At 35.0% G+C, this 19020-nt stretch overlaps 1 protein-coding gene across 5 annotated transcripts in view; it reads left to right on the forward strand.

The window, feature by feature from the left end:
* Positions 1–19020, forward strand: part of CNOT2 (CCR4-NOT transcription complex subunit 2) — a 117217-nt gene that overhangs the window by 56192 nt on the left and 42005 nt on the right. For 3 of the 5 annotated variants that reach the window (XM_028110826.2, XM_028110829.2, XM_028110825.1), the window contains one exon: positions 15802–15924. In XM_028110826.2, the coding sequence (XP_027966627.1) occupies positions 15802–15924 (123 nt within the window). Of the gene's footprint in view, positions 1–5592; positions 5651–11487; positions 11589–15801; positions 15925–19020 lie in introns of all 5 variants that reach the window. The other 2 variants (XM_028110827.2, XM_088025268.1) reach the window with 2 other exon arrangements.

Here is a 19020-nt window from a genome sequence, read left to right on the forward strand (position 1 = left end):
GATTTATTGAGCCTCTTGAATTTGTGTTTAGAGTTTTTATCAAATTTGGGAATTTTTTTATCCATTATTTTCTAAATATTTATTCTATCCCTGTTCTTCTTTGGGGATTCACTTGAAGTTGTCCCACAGCTTACTGATGTTTTAAATTCTTTTCTTTCCTCTGTGTTTTATTTTGGATAGTTTTTATTGCTGTTTTCAAGTTCACTTATTTTTTCTTTATCTTGGCAGTTATTCTAACTTTTACAGACGAAATGTAGTTATAGTAACTGTTTTAGTGTTATTGCCTGTTCTGTCATCTGTGTCCTTTCTGGTTTGTTTATGTTGATGGTTGTGTTTTTTTCTTCCCCATTATATGTTTTGTTTTACTGCTTCTTTATATGCCTAGTAATTTTTGTTTGGATGCCAGTCCTTGGAAGTTTTACCTTTCCGGTGCTATGTATTTGTTTTTTGGTTAATATCCTTGAGTTTCCCTGGGGACAAAATTTAGTTACATAAAAGCTGTTTGAGCCCTTTGAGACTTCTTTTTTTTTCTTTCGGGTGTTTTTTACACAGAACCCCAGTAGCCTTTAGCTTAGGGCTAGTTTTTCCCAACTACTGAGTCTGTACTCTTCTTAGTACTCTACATAGTGAACTATATTTTAATACTCTGACTTGTGGGAACTGCCCTGTGTGAGTCCTGGAGATTGTTTTCACTGTCTGTTTTGCCAGCCTCTGGTAGTTTGCTTTGTGCATATGTGGATCATTATTAGCTGAAGACTCAAGAGGAACCTTGTTCGGATCTCTATAACTCTTTTTCTTTGTAGCTCTCTTCTGTATGGTACTCTAGACTTTTTGCTGTAGCTGCTTTGGCCTACCTAGATCTGAGCTACACTTCCTCAATTCGCAGAGATTTCTGATTTCCGCCAGGGCTCCCTCTCCCTGCACCACGGCCGAGAAACTCCTCTAGTGTGTAAGCAAGGGCACTTGTAGGGCTCTTGTCACTTCTTTCTCTCTCAGGGGTTACTGTCTTGAACTGCCCTATGTCCTATGTTTGAAAACCATTGCTTCATGTATTTTGTCCTTTTTTAAAGTTGTTTCGGGTGAGGCAGGAGGGGAGGTTGTCCCTACTACTCCATCTTGGTTAGAAGTACAAATCATAAGATTGCATTTTTTTTAAATTATATTTTGGCTGAGAAGATAGATGAGAAATCATTTCTGATAAAGAGAACAAGCTTTTGTGTCAATATTCAGTTAAGGTGTGAATACTTTCTGTTGTGTAAGACACTATGTGGTGTGTAATACACAGAAATATTAGACCCCTTCTCAGCCCTTAAGGTCATTTGGAAAGACACATAAAAGAGTACAGGTCAGCAAATATATTACAGTTCATATATGGAGTCTTCTTAGCTGTGATTCTCTTTAACCTAAAGCAAACAATTACATGATTTCCCTTGCTCAAGATTTCCTAGAATCTGATAGACCTATAAATAAAGTAGCCATTTATCTTCTCAGCTGAGGTAATAATTGTACTAGTATTCTTAGTAAAATATGTGTTCTGCAGCATAGCATAGTAAATCATCTCTTTAATGTTTAACCTGGCTCAGTAAATTAAAGACACCATAGTACATATGCTAATAAAAAAGTAGGAAGATGATTTTTCAAGAATAAAAAGAAAATGAAGATCTTTCTTTTTTAGGGCCAGAAATGTCAAGAGAGACTGCTTGAGGCATATGAAATTTTAAACCTATTCTTTAGTGGGGTAAAGGCAATGTAATGAAGCTGAAAGAATCTGATTGTTAGAGTAACAATTTTGAGATATACTTCACTTTCTACCTGTATTACTTTGGACCAGTTAGGTAAAGTCTTTGACACTCTTCACATTTAAGAGTGAGATCTTTAAAAGATGATTGGTTTCCTTGTAGAAGCATTTCAGTTAACAAATACAGTATAGAAGGATGAAAAGAGCAAATCACCATTAGAGCATCATAGATGCTGCAAGCAATATCCATGGATGACTGCTGTAATTAGTAGGCAGAAATTTAAGGTCAGGTATTTGCATATTCTCAAAGAACTTATTTCCAAACATTCATTGTTTTAATGGGAAAATAGGAATTTATGGTTGAGGAAACTGGTGCTAGCTTAATCAAGATCAAGGTTAATACCACCTGTAATAAGACGTATTATCATCATATGCACTCCTGTATATGTCCTTCATGTAGGATGCACTTGAGAAGGACATATTACCTCTGCAGTGAGGTGGCTTTAAAAGTACATAACCTCTATCTAGTCATGAGAAAACATAAGACCTACTCACATTGCAGGACATTCTATGGTGTAGTTACATCAGTATAACTAATGACATCAGTGTTGTGAAATTCAAGGAAAAACAGGTAAAGTCCAAGGTTGGAGAAAACTGAGGAAACATAAAACCATTGAATGTAATGTGGATCCTGGAATTAAAAAAAAAAAAAAAAGACATTGGTGGAAAAACTGGTGAAATCTATATAAAGTTGTTTAGTTAATGGCTAATTTCTTAGTTTTGGTACTTGTACTATGGTCATATAACATGTTGCCACTAGGGGAAAGTGGGGCATATGGGAACTTGGTACTATTTTTGCAAGTCTAAAATTATTTCCAAATAACAAGTTTTTAAGACATGGTGACAGTGTTTGTGGACAGAGGTTATTACCATGTAGTTAAATTAGTCTTTTTGTTGGGTAAGTACCTCATTTTGTTAGTGTACATTTCTCTTGAGCAATTTCAATTTTCCACAGAAAATACATAGTTTAAAGGGGAGGAGAGAGAGAGATGGTTCTTACATTTTCATTGGTAGCATACTGTAAGCAGGTTAAGGAAAGAAAGGAGGATTGAACTTACAGTTACAAATATAAGTCTTCATCCTTCAGTTTTCAGGTCCATGCCTCACTCTTCACCTGCACTTTGGCTAAGTAACAAGATGTAGAGCCTATCCACTTGGGTTTTTTTCTGGAGAACAAACCTTGGTATCTTACTGGAGACATAAAGCCTGGGTATTCTCCATGATAACTGTGATAGGGGAACATCTTTGATCTATCTAGAGCCTATAGACTCTACCCTTCCATGCCTCAATTTGAGGTAAAAGTAATCTTATAGAGGCTTTGTTGTGGTAAGTGAGGTTTTATATTTATGTGCATATGTATATATGTACCCGTGTAACAGGTATACGTACATATATACACATACATACACACACAGTGCTTTGAGCAGTATTTATCATTCGGTAAACATTCAGTACTTATTAGTGCTTAATTTGTAGTAGGTGCACTGTTTTAGACTGTCCAGGCAGTGCACTTTTTGGCTAACTCCAAGGAGTGCGTATTCCCATGGACTACAGTGCAACCCAGTGGCTCTAAGTAGTATAATTCTTCTAGTGGGATTTTGTGATACAAAGGAGACATGTCTTGTCTCTTAATATTAAACCATAAGTCTGAAATGTTCTCAAAACAGCTTTTTTTAAAAAGGCAGTCTAACTTGAGAAAAAAAATTAAGGAAATGGAAAAAAAGTTTTTTTTAATATCCCAGTTCTTATCTGGTGCTTCTCATAGCACTCGAACCACTGGAGGTTTCTGGCAGTCTATTAGGTATTTTGGAAGTGGTTGTCTAATTTCAGTGGGAAAAGGCATAAAACAATTTTATTCATATGTTTCAGAAATACAAAGTTTAACATTAATTTTCAACATAATTCCATTAGTTTTAAAAATAATTGTGTCAGAAAATTTTTTAAACTGTGCTGTAAGCAATTCATTGGTCAATTAGTGTCAGATAACACTCAGGTAATGGCAGTAAGATGAGGACTCATTCATGTTATGGGCCTACTCTGTAAGGCAGTGAGTGTTCCAGATCCTAAGGAGACAAATAAAAGACAAAAATTTCTGTTCTTATGGAGCTGACATTTTAGAGCATAGGAAGACATTAAACAAAATAAATAAAATACACTATAAATTATATGTTGATAATGTTGTGGAGAAAATTAGAATAAGAAAGGAGATAGAGAGTGCGCAAGGGGTTGGGGAAAAGGGTAGTGTAATTTTCAATAAACAGAGGAGTCCTCACTAAGATGAATCAGTACCTGAAGTTGGGTGGGGTAAGAAGCCATATAGATACATATCTGGGGGAAGAGCATTCCTGAAGAATAGAAGTACAAAGGCCTGGAGATAGGAGTGGGAAAGTACTGTGGCAGGAAGACAATAAGAGAAAGGGAAATGGTAGGAGACTTAGAGGTAAGGGTAACTTAACTAATGCTTTGGAAGCCATTGTAAATGTGTTTTAATCTCTGTTACCTTTTATTTGTTAATGTTCCTTTATTTCTGAGCATCAAGTGGATGAAGTATGTCAGAGTAGAAAAGTGATATCTAGCACATAGTAGATGCCTACTGAATGTTTATTGAATTAATTTATATGGCAAGGTGTTTAAAGTTATTTTAAAGATCCTGTGTTCCCTTGCTGAAGGAATACTTTTCATTTTTAACTGCTTCATATAACATAATTTTTCTGATACTCCTCTATATTTAGTTTACAATTTCAGAGTATTTGCCACCTTCAGTAATATTTGTTATTGGATAGATGTTATCTTTAAATAACATAAGCATCTATTTTTGTTAGCCCTAGTATTCATAATAGAATCTAGTTTTCTCTGAATCAGTAAATCACTTACATTATAAAACAAAGATTCACATTTTTATAAAAGTGAATAAATCACATTTCTTTTAAGTCCTATATTTAGATTGATTTCTTTAAAAGTCTTTACATTTTCCCCTTTATCATTTACTTTGTTTCAAGTTATTTTAATTGAGGGGTCCTTACTTGTTTTTATCAGAGTGGAACACGTTTAACAAATTGTTTTTTTGAATTTATTGAGACTTGTTTTGTGGCCTAATGTATATGATCTATTCTGGAGAATGTTCCATGTGCACTTGAAAAGAATGTGTATTCTGCTGTTATAGGATGGAATGTTCTCAATCATTTCCTCCCAAGGAATATACTTATACCAAAAAGTATCCCTGGTTTTCAAAAAGTTCACTGGTCCACTTTTAGAAATTTAATGCATCCATGTAGTCTAGCTGTCATTCTGCTGGTTGATGGTGTTAATATATATGAGAGTCTAAGATTTAATGTTGAGTGCTTAGGAGAACAAGAAAAAGTATACAAGGAGTGGATAGGCAAAGTATTTTAACATACTGTCTTAGATGGTTTCGTGGTCGCCAGGTAAGCCCTATCCTTTCATTTTCTGAAAAAGTGTGCACGTTTATAGAAAGCTTTGCCCCCTGTCCTTTTTTTGATTCATACTTTCAATCAGTCTGAGAGATGATTCTGGGGTTGGGAATAATGAAGATGTGAACAGGGAGTCATAATGTTGAAACTGGACGTTCAGATCTTTATAGCATGATTTCCTTATTTTTCAAAGAGCAGAAGAATCCCATCGTTTATCATGTTCTGGTTGGACTCCTTTCTTATCGTTTGCTGGAGTTTGAACTTCAGAGCTATGGTGTCAACCCTGCTGTAGTATCTCAGGGGAGCTCCTAGTGTGGGGCTGGTGTCATGGCTCACCCTCCAACCTTTCCTTCTTCACTTCAGCCTCCAGCTCTGAGCTTTCCAATCCCCAGAGTAGCAAATGTTGAAAGAAGTTGCACAGGTAAGTATGTGGTGGGAAAGTCTGGGGGAAAAATGGTACTGTCGTTAGTATTTTGAGGGTGGATGTTGGGCCATTTGAGTCATTTTGTTAGCTTAAAAATATGTTTTGTAAATCAGTTTTCTCATAAAACTATCATAAATTATTAAATAGAAGAGTCTGGTGTCCTAAGAAATAATTTTACTTTTTTGTTAAGATATGAAACAGAAAACCTTAAACTGAATAAACCATTAGTATAATACAAAGATTATTAGATTTTTTTAGCAACTTCATATTTTTCCACAGTATGGCAGGACCAGAAAATTTGTTTTCAGAAAAGAAGCTAAGAAACAAAGTTGGGGAAGGTGTAAATTCATAGACTTAGAATTTTGCTATGTGTAACTTGGTCTCAGAATGGGGCAAGTTTTAGTTTCCTTCCATTAGCTGTAGACATGCTGTTCTTCTATTTCTCGAGATTTTAGGCAAGTGGCTGTATTTTTAATACCTGCAGGAATAGAAACTTGAAATATCTTTTTCTCTGAGGTCTAGACAGGAAGACTGGAACATTTCTACCATCTTGGGGTTTGAGATTAACAAAAATGAGTGTAGGAGCAGTGAAGGCATAATGTCTGCTACAAAAGTTCAGCAAAGATTTGTTGAATGAATAAGGTCACCAGATTGTGTGTGTGTGAAATTCTAACACTCCAGGCATTTTCTCTTTGTCTGCATTGTACTGGAAATCATGATCTAACATTATAGATTTTTTCCCCTTAAGTATGGTTATTAGAAATAGTTTGCTAGCAATGTAGCCCTAGGTCCGCACTACTTTGCTTACTAATACTGCCCTTTTGGGCTCTTGCTTCTCAGAAAGTCTTAAAAAATTGTTTCTTTCATTCTCCCAGATTGATCCTGTATAATTCTTATTCAAATGATTTCTACATTCTTTTGCACATAACAAGACATTAATTTTGAATGTCAAAATTATATCCAGGGAAAGGAGACTTAATATGGCCTATGATTGCTAACATTTCTTCAGAGAAAGTGTGTCACACTCACTGACTGTTTGGCACTTTAGGTCCTCAAAGTATAGAATCCTCAGCAATTTTCCCCCCCTTTTCTTCCCTTAAATTCTGGAGTTTCTTGTTTTGTTTTGTTGTTTTTGTTTTAAATTTACTAGGAGCCTTGTAGAAATACATAGTCCCTTGACAAAGTGGACCATACATCCAGTTTCTTCTGGATTTCCCTTCCTCCCTTCCTCTTTATTAGACTGATCCTTCCTCTTAAAGTTTAAAATTGGTTTAAGATATTATATTCATTCTCATTGAAAAGTTTCCCTTACGCTTACAGGATTTGTTTATATCCTAAACATAAAGATTTTCTATTGTTGTGTATCGTTTCACTTGTACATGATAGATTTATATCCTAATATTTAAGGATGAAGTACTGTTTAATTTTAGGACCTATTAATGTGATTTCTCAACTCTAATAACTTTTATTGCTCATAAGGCATACCAATTATAGTTGGTTCTTTAGTTGGTATACGATCGTGTGCTTTCTTTTGTGGATTAGCATGTCTTGCATTATTAGAGTTTTGTTTTAGGATGATGTGCTTTTTAAAGCTTACATATTGGTGGTTCAGTTTTGAATCTGTATAAGGCATATTGATACAGGTGATTTTAAGATTCTGGAAAATCACAAAATCTGTTTCTTCAAGTTGAAGCATACACAACATATTCTCCCTAGATCAAAGTCAAACTGATAGGGGCATTTATAGACTTAGTAACACTTTTTAGAGAATTTGTAGATTTTTGGGGTGCACTTTTAGAGATGGTGTACATGGTTTTGGGGAATATCTGAGTAAAGCAGCTTCAGACAATAGATTTCAGTAGATGGTTTTGGATTAGGAAGAGTGATGTGTTATTTTCTGTCTCTTTACTTGAACTCTCCATTTTTTTCTTGGATATGTGCTACCCTGGTTTTGTTTTTGTTGTTGTTATTGTTGGATAAGACCTCTTACAAAATAGCTCTGTAACCCCTGGAAAGGACTCTGTGCCAGAATATTTACCTGCTCTCCAAAATAATGATTATGGATACGTTCATATAGGCCCCCAGTTTTTTGCTGAATCACTTTTCCAGCCAGAGTCATATGTTCCCTGTGCATCTACCTTTTAACTGCCTTTTCAGTATTCATTGAAGTTTTTATTGTTCATTTGTTGGACATTCTGCATTTGCTAAAAGTGAAGTGAATTGCTTTTATTTATTTCTATGCTGTTCAAGTTGATGAGTTTAGAAATTCTGCCTCTAAAATTTATTTAAACCTTCACTTTTCTTAGATCCATTGTAAGCAGATTCTTAAACTATTCATTATGTATTTGTCATATTGTAAATATCAAGCCACAGTATTCTGGAACTGGTAGGACTTCATAAGAAATTCTTATACGAGAAGAGAAAGAGCATTTGTTCTTTCTCTAAAGATACTCAGATATTGAATTCTTTGTTTTTTTCAGAAGCTAGATTTTTATTTTTTTTCCAGTGTATGTATCCTTTTCTCCTTTACTTAAGCCCATTTCTTTTTTTTATTGTTTTTTTAGGAATGAAATAAAATTATTTATAATAGTTGTGAAATGGGATTGGTAGCTCAGAATCCTGTTACTGAAAAATACTCCTAAAACAAAAATTCCTTTGGTTATAAATATTTCTAGGTTGTCATATATAATATTTGATATAGGAATGTTCTGGTTTCAACAGAGTTTGGGCAGTATCTCAGTGAGATTTGACCTGTCACTTTTCTCTGTAATGGGTAATAATAAAAATACCAGATTATCTCCAGACATTATGGCTTCTTGTGATTGGTTTCAAATGTTGATTGACTACATCTTGATAAAGCTGGTAAATATTAATGGTAATTGTGATTTTTATTAGTTTCTGTTTACTTTGTAGACAACAGAGAACTTGTATGCATATATATGTGAAGTGTTTGTTGATAGTGAATGTGGAATTGGGAGGGACACAAAAGGAAGAAGTCAAATTCTTTATTCAGCAGTCAGAGTGAATTAGTAAAATCTTCATTAGGGAAACTGTAAAGAAAGGAACAGTCTGTTCACCTCCCCTCCAAGGCACCATATGACTTATATTTGGCGCATTTTATCCTTTATTTAGTACAAGGTAGGAGCAAATTCTGTTGCCAGAGATGAAAAAAAAATTCACGACTATCGGAAAGTCTTCATACTTTAAAGTTATGAAATAGTTGACTTTATGGTGGGGCACATGTATCAGCGTGTTAACAGTAAAACTCCTGGCCACATTAGAGAGAGAATCCACAAGAAGTTGCCATTAGGGATTTGTTCTTATTTGAACCCATTTAATAGATGTATTCTACACATTCAACGCTACAATGTCTGTTTTAGTGGTTTATAATGAAATTTAGAGATTTCATTAATTCCTTGAAGGATTAAATTATGTTCACTGTATTTAGAAAGTACTTAAAATATTAGTTGATTTGGAATATGGAAACTAATTACTTTAATTGGTGTAATAGTGTTCTTTTAAGCATAATTTTATCCTAAAATTAATGGAACTTTGTCTAAAATAGGTACAATCAGTTTGGTAGTGAGCGGCTTTTGTTTCATGTACCTCTAGTCAGTTCATTCTCATTTTTCTGCCGAAGAGATCTTTTTGACATGCACAAATACTTGATTGTAACATCCTCTATTTACGTTGTTCACTGCAAAATAAGTGCCCTTCCCTTTTTGCCCCTTACTCCTTTTCCCATCATGAAGCTTACAGTTTGGGGAGAATACACACATTAAACTATTAGTTGTATGTGTGAGAGTCAGTGTACTATAGTGGTTACAAAGGGGAGAACTCTAGCAGATTGCCTGGATTCATATCCCATCTCTATCACTTACCAGATAATGGAACCTTGGGCACATCAGTTATATGACCTTGGGCATGTTATCCAACTTTCTCCATTTCTCATCTAAAAATGAGGACTACACAAGTAAATACTTGCAAATCGATTACATAAATCAATACATTTTAAAGCATTTAGAGTATATTGCCTGGCACATAGTAAGTGGTCAATGAAAGTTATTTTTTATTATTGTATGATAGTAGTTTCAGTAAAGTATTTTCAGTGACTGTAAATCGGGAACCCTAACTTAGTGTGAAAGTTTCCAATGGGAGAAAGAACATTCTAAATAGAGATATCAGCATATACAAAGGCCCTGAGGTGGGAAAAATCTTGTGTTGGTGTGGCAGCAGTTTAGTGGTGGCAGGGGACTTGTGGAGAGAGTTAAGGTCAGAGAGTTTACATAGGACCTTGTAAGCCTTAAAATTGTTTTAGGAAGCTGTTGAGGCATTTCAGGCAGTAGGGCTACAACAATTACATTTTTATTTTAAAAGTTCACTTTGGCTAATGTGGGAGAGTAGATTTGAGGGGAATAAGAATGGGTTAATAAAGATCTGTTTGGAGGATATTGGAGATGCTTGTGCTAGGAAAGATACGGATAATGTCAATATTTAAAGTTAGCCTAGGTCGGCTTGAGTTTTAATTGTTGAAGAACGTAGAAGTTACAGATGGCATTTTGCAGAGATTAACATGAATAGGCAGAACTGTGAATAACAAATTAAGCTGAGGCATAAGTTTTGTTTGGGGTTTTGAGATAATTACTGCTACACAGTTACGTTAAGGTCATGATCTCAGGAATCTTGGTCTGTATGCTCTAGGTAGGAGAAATTAACAAGAGATGGGAACAAGAGAGTGAGTCAGTGTAGTGGTTATTAGTATGGCACCATAATAAACTGTTAGTTAAGGGAAGTCTGACTTAGTTCATCACCTAGATTTTTGTGCCTGGTTTTCTTGCCTATGCTGTTTCCCTCTTAACCTGGTGCTGAAGTCCAGGCCTACTTTTCCTTACCACCTATCACCATTCTTCCAGACTTCCTCTTTTTTAGTTATATTGAAAGTCTTGTTTCTTGGGCTTTCTCTCACTTCTGAGCACTTGTACATGCTGTCTCTTATGCCACACCTTTGCTTCCACCTCCCACCCCACACACTTCAACTTTAAAAATTTTTAATCTTTTTTAATCAAGTCTTTGTTCAAACATTAGTTCTTTTACAATAAAATCTTATAGTCTGTTTCCCTCAGACACAGATATTCGCTCATTTGTGTTCCCAAAGTACCTGTGCAGGTTTTCATATTGTAATTGTTTATTTGCAGATACGTCTCCCAGCTAGACTATGAGCTTGTTCAAGACTTAGAGCTGTTACTTATTCAGCTTTTGTATTCACACCATAATTTTTTTAAAAAAGATTTTATTTATTGAGAGAAAGAGAGCATCGGGGGGCGGAAGGGAGTAGGAGAAGCAGGCTCCCTGCTGAGCAGGGACCCCCCCCCCCACACACACGCCCCAATGTGGGGCTCTATCCCAGGACCCAGCGACCACGACCTGAGCCAGACAAAGGCAGACGCTTAACTGACTGAGCCACCCAGGCGCCCCACGTTATCACAGTTTTTGGCATAATTCATATAATATTCTCTCAGCATGTTCGTTGAAATGTGAAAGCAGATCAGTCAGGAGGCTAAAACAAACTAGTTCAGAGCTTAAACTAAAATGATGGTAGGAAGAATGGCAAAAACAGATGTGAAAGCCACTTTGAAGAAAGGATAGAACTTGGATGTTCAGAGCAAAGCAAGAGAAAGTGACTTGGAAAATCAGTTTTAAATATTAACTGATTTAGTTTATTAATTGTACTTCTCGGGTAGAAATGTTTAGGAGTACTTTAAAATTTGGTGCTAGAACCTTGAGTTAAGCCTGGAGATAGATTTTGAAATCAACCTGCATTTGTTTGCTATCAGGAAAAGGACCTCCCTGCCATGGATGTGTTTCTGTCCCTGGGAATAGGATTCCATGCCTGGGCCAGCATTTGCCAGCATTATAGACAATAAATGATTTCAGAGTAAGTTCCTCTCCAGAGGCCTTGGTGAAGGAAATAATGTGTAAGATTAAATATCATCCTGCCTTGGATATGATCTGATTCTATTTTTCACCCTTTCCTATGTGTTTTTTTCTGTATATGTATATACCCATATTTACACGTATATATTTTCAAGTTTTCATTTATAAAGTGTCCTAGTTTTGTTTCCCTGACTTTTTATAAAGCTCCAGGCCTTGCTGCTTGCTCCTGTTCTTTAATTGTCATCTATCCAACCTGGGGCCACTTTACTAGTCTTTGAAGTTACTGGTTTAGATCATCTTAAGTTTGGGGTTTTGCAAACTCTTTTTTTGTGATTATTCTGATTTACTGCATTTGAGTTTGAAATACTGTATTTAAATGTTGAGAGAGAGTTAAGAATTCATAACTAGTCCAAATTAAATTATGACATATACTGGGAAAATCCAGCCAACTCGGTGCTTCTATTCTGCCTGTCACTTTAATCCCCCTCTCTCTACTACTTCATTTTGAGACCAGCTCTTTTGCGGGGTTGGGGGGTGGGGTTTGGGGGGCTTAGGCTGATAGAAAGGAGTAGTGTAAGCTAACCCATGTATATACTTTCTGATTAGAGTTTGTGGAATCAAAGGATAAAATGTCTTTATTAAATGTTTTAGATCTGTGTCCAAAAAGGCTTAAGAAACTGCTTTTGGTGTTTACATACGTCATATCATATTCTTTCTTGGTAACATCTCACTTTTTACTTACTTTTTATAACATCTGGTTTGAAAGTCAAGAGAGAAGGTGGTCAGTTAACAAAGTAGGTGTAAGCCTTTGATATATTTGCTTGAAAAAAGCTGACAAATTGTATATACCAAAGATTCTATGGTATATATAATGTAAAACGTAGTATGATTTTTATTTTAAATTATTTTTTTTTAATTTTCATTTACCAAATCGACTTTACTATATTTGGCATTACCAGTAATTTCAATATAGTGTTGACATATCCTCTTTGAAATTGATAAAAATTGATTTCTAGATTCCTTTGATTCTTACTTATTCTCTTCCAGGAGATAACGTGAACACCTTACCCTTTGGTATCATCCATTCATCCATCTGTTAGTGTCAGGTCGCTCTCAAAATAGATCCTTTTTCTAACCCTGTCTCACCACTTCTACCACTACTACCACTGTAGTCTAAGCTACCATCTTTTCTCACTGCCTGCTTCCCTTCTTCACTCTTGCTTCCTCTTTTGCCCATTCCTTACAGAACAACTGCAATCGTTAAATATATATATGTGCCAAATTATGTTACTGAAGCTATCCCCAAGCCCTTTTGACTTCTATCTCACATAGAATAAAATTCAAAGTTCCTTAGGGCCTGCAAGGCACAGCATGATTTGGGACCAACAGTATCTCTGACTTCAGTTTCTCCCATTCTGCCGTAAGTTCCTACTGCTTGAGTCACACCACTGAGGATCTTGATGTTCCCTCTCTGTTGAATGCTCTTCCTACAGGTCTTTGCCTAGTTAGTTCCCTTACTTCTCTGCCTGATTGTTATCTTGTTAGTTTCATCGTTCATGGCTATTTAAAATACTTTTCTTACTCCATTGCGTCATTCTATGTGGAATAAAGCACAGGCCCTTAAAAATGAAGTAAACTAGCTTTTATAAGAAACTTACTATGTTGTTCTGTCTTTTTCTTTCCTTTTCCCTTTCCTTTCCTTTTTTTGCCCTGGATCAGATAATTCTTTGTTTCATCTTAGTACCCATTCCTGGACTGGTGTTGCATTTGGAGAGCAGAGTGTTAACATTCTTACCTTTCTTTTTTTACTGAAGTCATGTAAAAATATTTAGTATTTTCACTGATAATGTAATTTCTGTGTTGAAGCACACAAAACAAAAATGAAATTCTGTATATTTGTGTTTTCTCCTTCTCTCCCTCCCTCCCTCCCTCTCTCTCTTTCTCTCTCGCTCTCATGCTCACTCTCTCACACACAGCAGTGAGTGTGGGAAAATGTTGTATTAATAAATGAAAAACATTTCTGTTTCCTTTGTCTGAGACATTTCATATGTTTAGTTTTGCTTTCAAACAGTAAATGAACTTTTTGATTCTATACAGTTAAGTTCAATTTTGGAATTTTAGGAGTCTATAATTGGTTTTGATGATAAATGTTATACAAAAATTGTCAAACGAAGATTTTGCTCTGTATCCATTGAGTTGATTTATGTGTGTATGATTTGATGAGAGGTAACCCTGATATTCTGAAATTTTACTGAATTCTCTAGGTATCATGCCATTTCCCCATGCTTATCCTTACTTAGAATTCAGTAGTAATGGTCCTTGAAAGAGAATTAAATGTATTCTTAACTTTTTCAAAAAAACTTAAAATGTCATCTGTAAAGAGTCTTAATTTGCAGACTAAAGTTTTTTCCACTATTACTTTTCTGTAATAAAACTCCCTAAAAAACACTTCTTTTTCCTGTCTACTTAGGGGGTTGGTGGATAGGCATGTGGGATTCTACTCCCTGATTCTGAAGAGCTTTTATGAGATTTATCAGGGAGTCTCCTACTAAAAAAGATTCAGTATATTCTAACAAAATAATAAAACCTTTAAAAATAACTTTCTGTATTTCACACCTAAGGAGATTAATAGTCCCAAAGCATACAGCAAAACAGTGGCTAAGCTGTCATCAGACCGTCGCTCATATTTAACTAAAAAACTTTCTCAGACCCCAAAAGGAAGAATGGTTAAATATTTGAGTTTCTTAAAAACTTAATAGGAACCTTAAGATATAAAGCAATTATTAAATAGTCTGATGCTTTCAACAAACTTGCATGTCAGATTTGGTCATTAAAGACTGCAGCTTAGGGGAGCCTGGGTGGCTCAGTCATTGGGCGTGTGCCTTCGGCTCGGGTCATGATCCCAGGGTCCTGGGATCGAGCCCTGCACCAGGCTTTCCTGCTTCCCCCTGTGCCTCTCCCCCTGCTTGTGTTCCCTCTCTAGCTGTCTCTCTCTCTCTCTGTGTCAAATAAATAAATAAAATCTTAAAAAAAAAAAAAGACTGCACCTTAACAGTTCACCATGTCTACCGATAAACAGTAGTAACTACACTGTCTTATTTTGGAATGAGAAATAAAAGTTCATTTATTATTTATAATTGAAGAAAATAACCTTATTCATAATGAGTGTACAAGACAGATGTCAAATTTGATGTTTTTCACCAAAATTTTTGTGATAAGATGTAGTCACCATGTATTCAAGTCTTTTACAAGTGTCTTCCATCATGACATTTCACTTTACTTTTGACTACAAAGTACCATTGTTGGGAGACACATTGACCATAAATAACCTAGTCAGTTGGTAGTTTTGGAAACTTTTATAAAGAGGTCATCCTTAGGGAAAAAAATTAGCATGGGGGTGCCTGCCTGGCTCAGTTAGTAGAGCATGCGACTCTTGATCTTGGGGTCATGAGTTCGAGCCTCACGTTGGGTGGAGAGATTACCTAAAAGAAGCGTGAAGACCATTTTCTAGCATTGCCTCAAAAAAAAAAAAAAAGAACATAGAGTTAGTAATTATTTGTGTTGGTGTGGGCTCAAAATTACTGGTGTTGGATGTGGGAAAGACTTAAAAAACAAGAGTAATAAGCAGGTTACATAACAGAAATCATAAATTTACGCCAGGATGATAAATGAAACATCACTGTTATGAGTGGGTACTTGTGGCTTGAGATAAGGGTTCTAGTTTGCCATTATAAGCTGACTCAAAAAGTGGTGTATCTCAGTAAACATAGATTGTAAGTGAAGATGATATGCTCTGAAAAATAGATCATTTACAAGGTAGACCGTGATGACAAAGAAACTAATATTGAAGATACGTATGAAGATTTTGAATAATTAAACCCAAAGTTAATTTTTAAAAAACCTTTCTATGGGAAAATTGTATTTGAGGTTGCAAATTCTCAAGAATAAGTGATATTTATTTCTTTAAAGTAAGTAGAATTATTGCATGATAGGCTTTATTAAGTTTCTCCTCTTGCTTTTGGAGCCTGGAAGCAAAAATTTAATGCTATATTCTTACAGTTAGATTTATGACTTTTTCACATGCCCCATTAGCCCTTAGTTGATCTGTTTATCTTAGCATTGTTTTCTTAATTTTCTGTTTTCCACATAGGAGTTTGGTAAAGCTTGACATTTTCCAAAATATTACTCTTGATAAAAGCAATATTTTTGTTTAGGTGACAAACAGCATGTTTGGTGCTTCAAGAAAGAAGTTTGTAGAGGGGGTCGACAGTGACTACCATGACGAAAACATGTACTACAGCCAGTCTTCTATGTTTCCGCATCGGTCAGAAAAAGATGTAAGTTAATCAGTTATATTGTGTTTACACAGCAGTGTATGTCTGTTTCTTTTTGGTTCCTGGAAAGCAGTATATGAATTGCAGAATACCATGTTTGGTCGAGTGACTATGTTTTAGGCACAATGCTAGGCCCTGGGGATACAAAAATGATGAGCTTACATTTTAATGGGAGATAAAATGTCCTGTGATTCTGAAGTTGGGATATGGTAATACTGTGGAAGTACTCAAAGACAAGAGATAAACATAGTCTTACATCTAAATCATCAGTTGTTTTTTTTAACTTGTTATTTTTATATTAAAATATGCATGTAGAGTAGAAAGCAGACTTGAAAGATTTAAAGATATAATGGCAAAATTAAATGAAACTTTACCTTTGCTATGGAATCTTCAGGCTGTAATCCTAAGCTTTAGTTAGTAAGAGCATCTTCTCTGTTCAGCTGTAGGAATGCTAGTATAGAAACATTTTTGAAGACCTGTATTCAAAACATGGAAGATCATGTAAAGGTGTGGATTAAGTGCTTTGGAAGGCTAGTGGTTCAGTAATCCCATTTGGAATGAAAAGATTTAACACAGCCAAGTCATAATTAGCAAATTGATAAAATATTTTTAAATAAATTAATTGTTACTTTCAAATTCTGGTAAGCCTCTTTAAATTATACACTACTGTAGTAGTCAAACCAGTTGCATTTTTGTACTTTGTACCCACCCACCATTTTTCTCCTTTCAACCCTTTTTATAAACTTGCTATTCCTAATTTCCCTACCTATATAACAATCTATTCTAGTTATTAACCTAACGATTTTCTTACTGATGTTTAAAGCATTTATAAAATTCTAAAATATGTAACAAATGCTCTCATTTTTCTTTAAAATTGACCATTAGTAATTCACTTCCTGTGTCTTAGAATTTCACAAATTGGCTTAATTTAGATTTAGGATTTGGGTGAACTTTTTTTCCCTCCTATTGAGGTGTTACTACCCTTTATTTTTATTTGAAAATTGTGTCATTTTGGCAACAATGTATCCACTGTGTTATTAGGACTCTTCAAAATATGTGGTGACTTTCTTTATAATTAGTGTGCAGTTTAATAGCTCATTGAATAATGTCATCTAATTAATTTTCTGTTACTGACCATTTAGCTATTTGCTCTTGGATGTAAATTATAATTGAATTTGTTTTTATGTAAGTTTCTATGTTTATGTGTTGATCTTGTAGTTAAAGAATTTGGGATATCCTCTGGTAGTGTTGCTTGCAAAAACTAATCCATGTGTGTATTACTGTGATTGTATAGTGCAAATTTGGTGGAAAAAATGGTAGTGGAATATTACTTATTGATGAAAAGCACTCATTCTGATTAGGAAGATATGAAGCTTTCAAACTGAAATCTGGAATAAAGTGTGTACAGAGAAATGATAAAGATAAGAGGTCTGTCTTCTAGAAAGCAGAAATACTATATATCAGAGGTTTTTAGTCAGAATGATTAAATACACTTACATATGTTGGTTACCATTTCTGTTTAGTTGTTTGTCACAAAAATAACACAGAATGATTTGCTTTATAAAACTTTTTAAAATAAGAAGGTAGTAAGACATAGAGATTAAGAATTTAGGCTCTAAAGCCTTACCCTTGTGTGTTTGGATCTTGGCTCTGCCTGTTAGCAAGAACTTCTCCACGCCTTAGCCTTCTCTTCTTTAAACTGGGAATAATAATATAATAGCTACTTATAAATTTCTGTCATTGCTGATACCTTTTTTATAACAAAATAGTAGAGGGGCATTACTGCAGATTTTAGAAAACATGCATGAGAAGGGAGAAGAAAAATTACCCATAATTTTGCTGGTCAGAAATAATTTACTGCTAAAATTTTGATTTAATACTTTAAATATTTTTATTTTAAAAATGTTATTATGTAAATCTCTGGGAAATGTCCACATATTTTCCGCTAGAAAGTTTGTACCACTTTTTACTCTCATCAGCTCTTACCTTTAAGTCTTCAAGTCTTTTCTTAACAAAAGAAGCTTACTGTTTTAAAATATGTTAAGACAAGGGTCCCTGGATGGTCAGTGGGTTAAGCATCTGACTCTTGATTTTGGCTCAGATCATGATCTCGGGGTCATGAGATCGAGCCCTGCGTGGGGTTCCATGCTGGGTGTGGAACCTGCTTGAAATTCTCACTCTCCCTTTCCCTCTGCCCCCCCCTTTAAAAAAATACATTAAGACATTGTTAAATTTACACACACTCAGTAACATATCTTTTCCATGTAGTTACTGGCCATTTGTATTTCCTTTGTGGATTACCTATTTTTGTGCCATTTTCTATTTCTCTATAGAGATGGTAAGTCTTGTTTATTTGTTAGTGTTTTCCATAAATTAATGGTCTCTTGTGCTTTTGTTACAAATATTTTCCCAGTTTTTTTTTTTTGCTTACAGTTTAGTGAGTGGTTCTTTAATATAAAAATATTTATCATTCTTACTGAATTTGACTCATCAGTCTTATTTTTGTGGTTTCTGTTTTTGAGATCATACTTAGACTTTTGCCATCTACTTTTTTCTAGCATTTTTGTGCTTCATTCTTCACATAAAACTTAGCTGCCTTAGAAATGTATTTTGGTTGGGGTGCCTGAGTGGCTTATTCAGTTGGTTAAACATCTGACTCTTGATTTTGGCTTAGGTCATGATCTCAGGGTCGTGAAATTGAGCCCTGCGTGGGGCTGTGTATTGGGTGTGGAGCTTGCTTAAGATTTTTTCTCTCCCTCTGCACCGCCTCCCCGACTCAGGCTCTCTCTCTCAAAAAAAAAAAAAAAAAGTATTTTGGTTTAAGGTGTGAATATTACGGTGCCTGGATCTCCACCCTTGTACTCTTCCCCCACCCTCTCAGTGAGGTTGTCCAATATCTAGTTGTCCCAACACCAGTTATAATTTAGATCACAGATTAGAAAACTTTTCCATAAAGGACCAGATAATAATATTTTAGGCTTTATGGGCCAAGAGGCTAAGTAAAGTATATTATGTGGGTATTTATATAACCATTTAAAAAGTAAAAAAAACATTCTTAGTTCATGTGCTCTACAAATACAAGCAGTGTGCTAGATTTGG

Source organism: Eumetopias jubatus, unplaced genomic scaffold (genome assembly GCF_037043125.1).
Source record: "Eumetopias jubatus isolate StellerSeaLion01/CBP00866 unplaced genomic scaffold, mEumJub1_p1.0 scaffold_8, whole genome shotgun sequence".
NCBI lineage: Eukaryota > Metazoa > Chordata > Mammalia > Carnivora > Otariidae > Eumetopias > Eumetopias jubatus.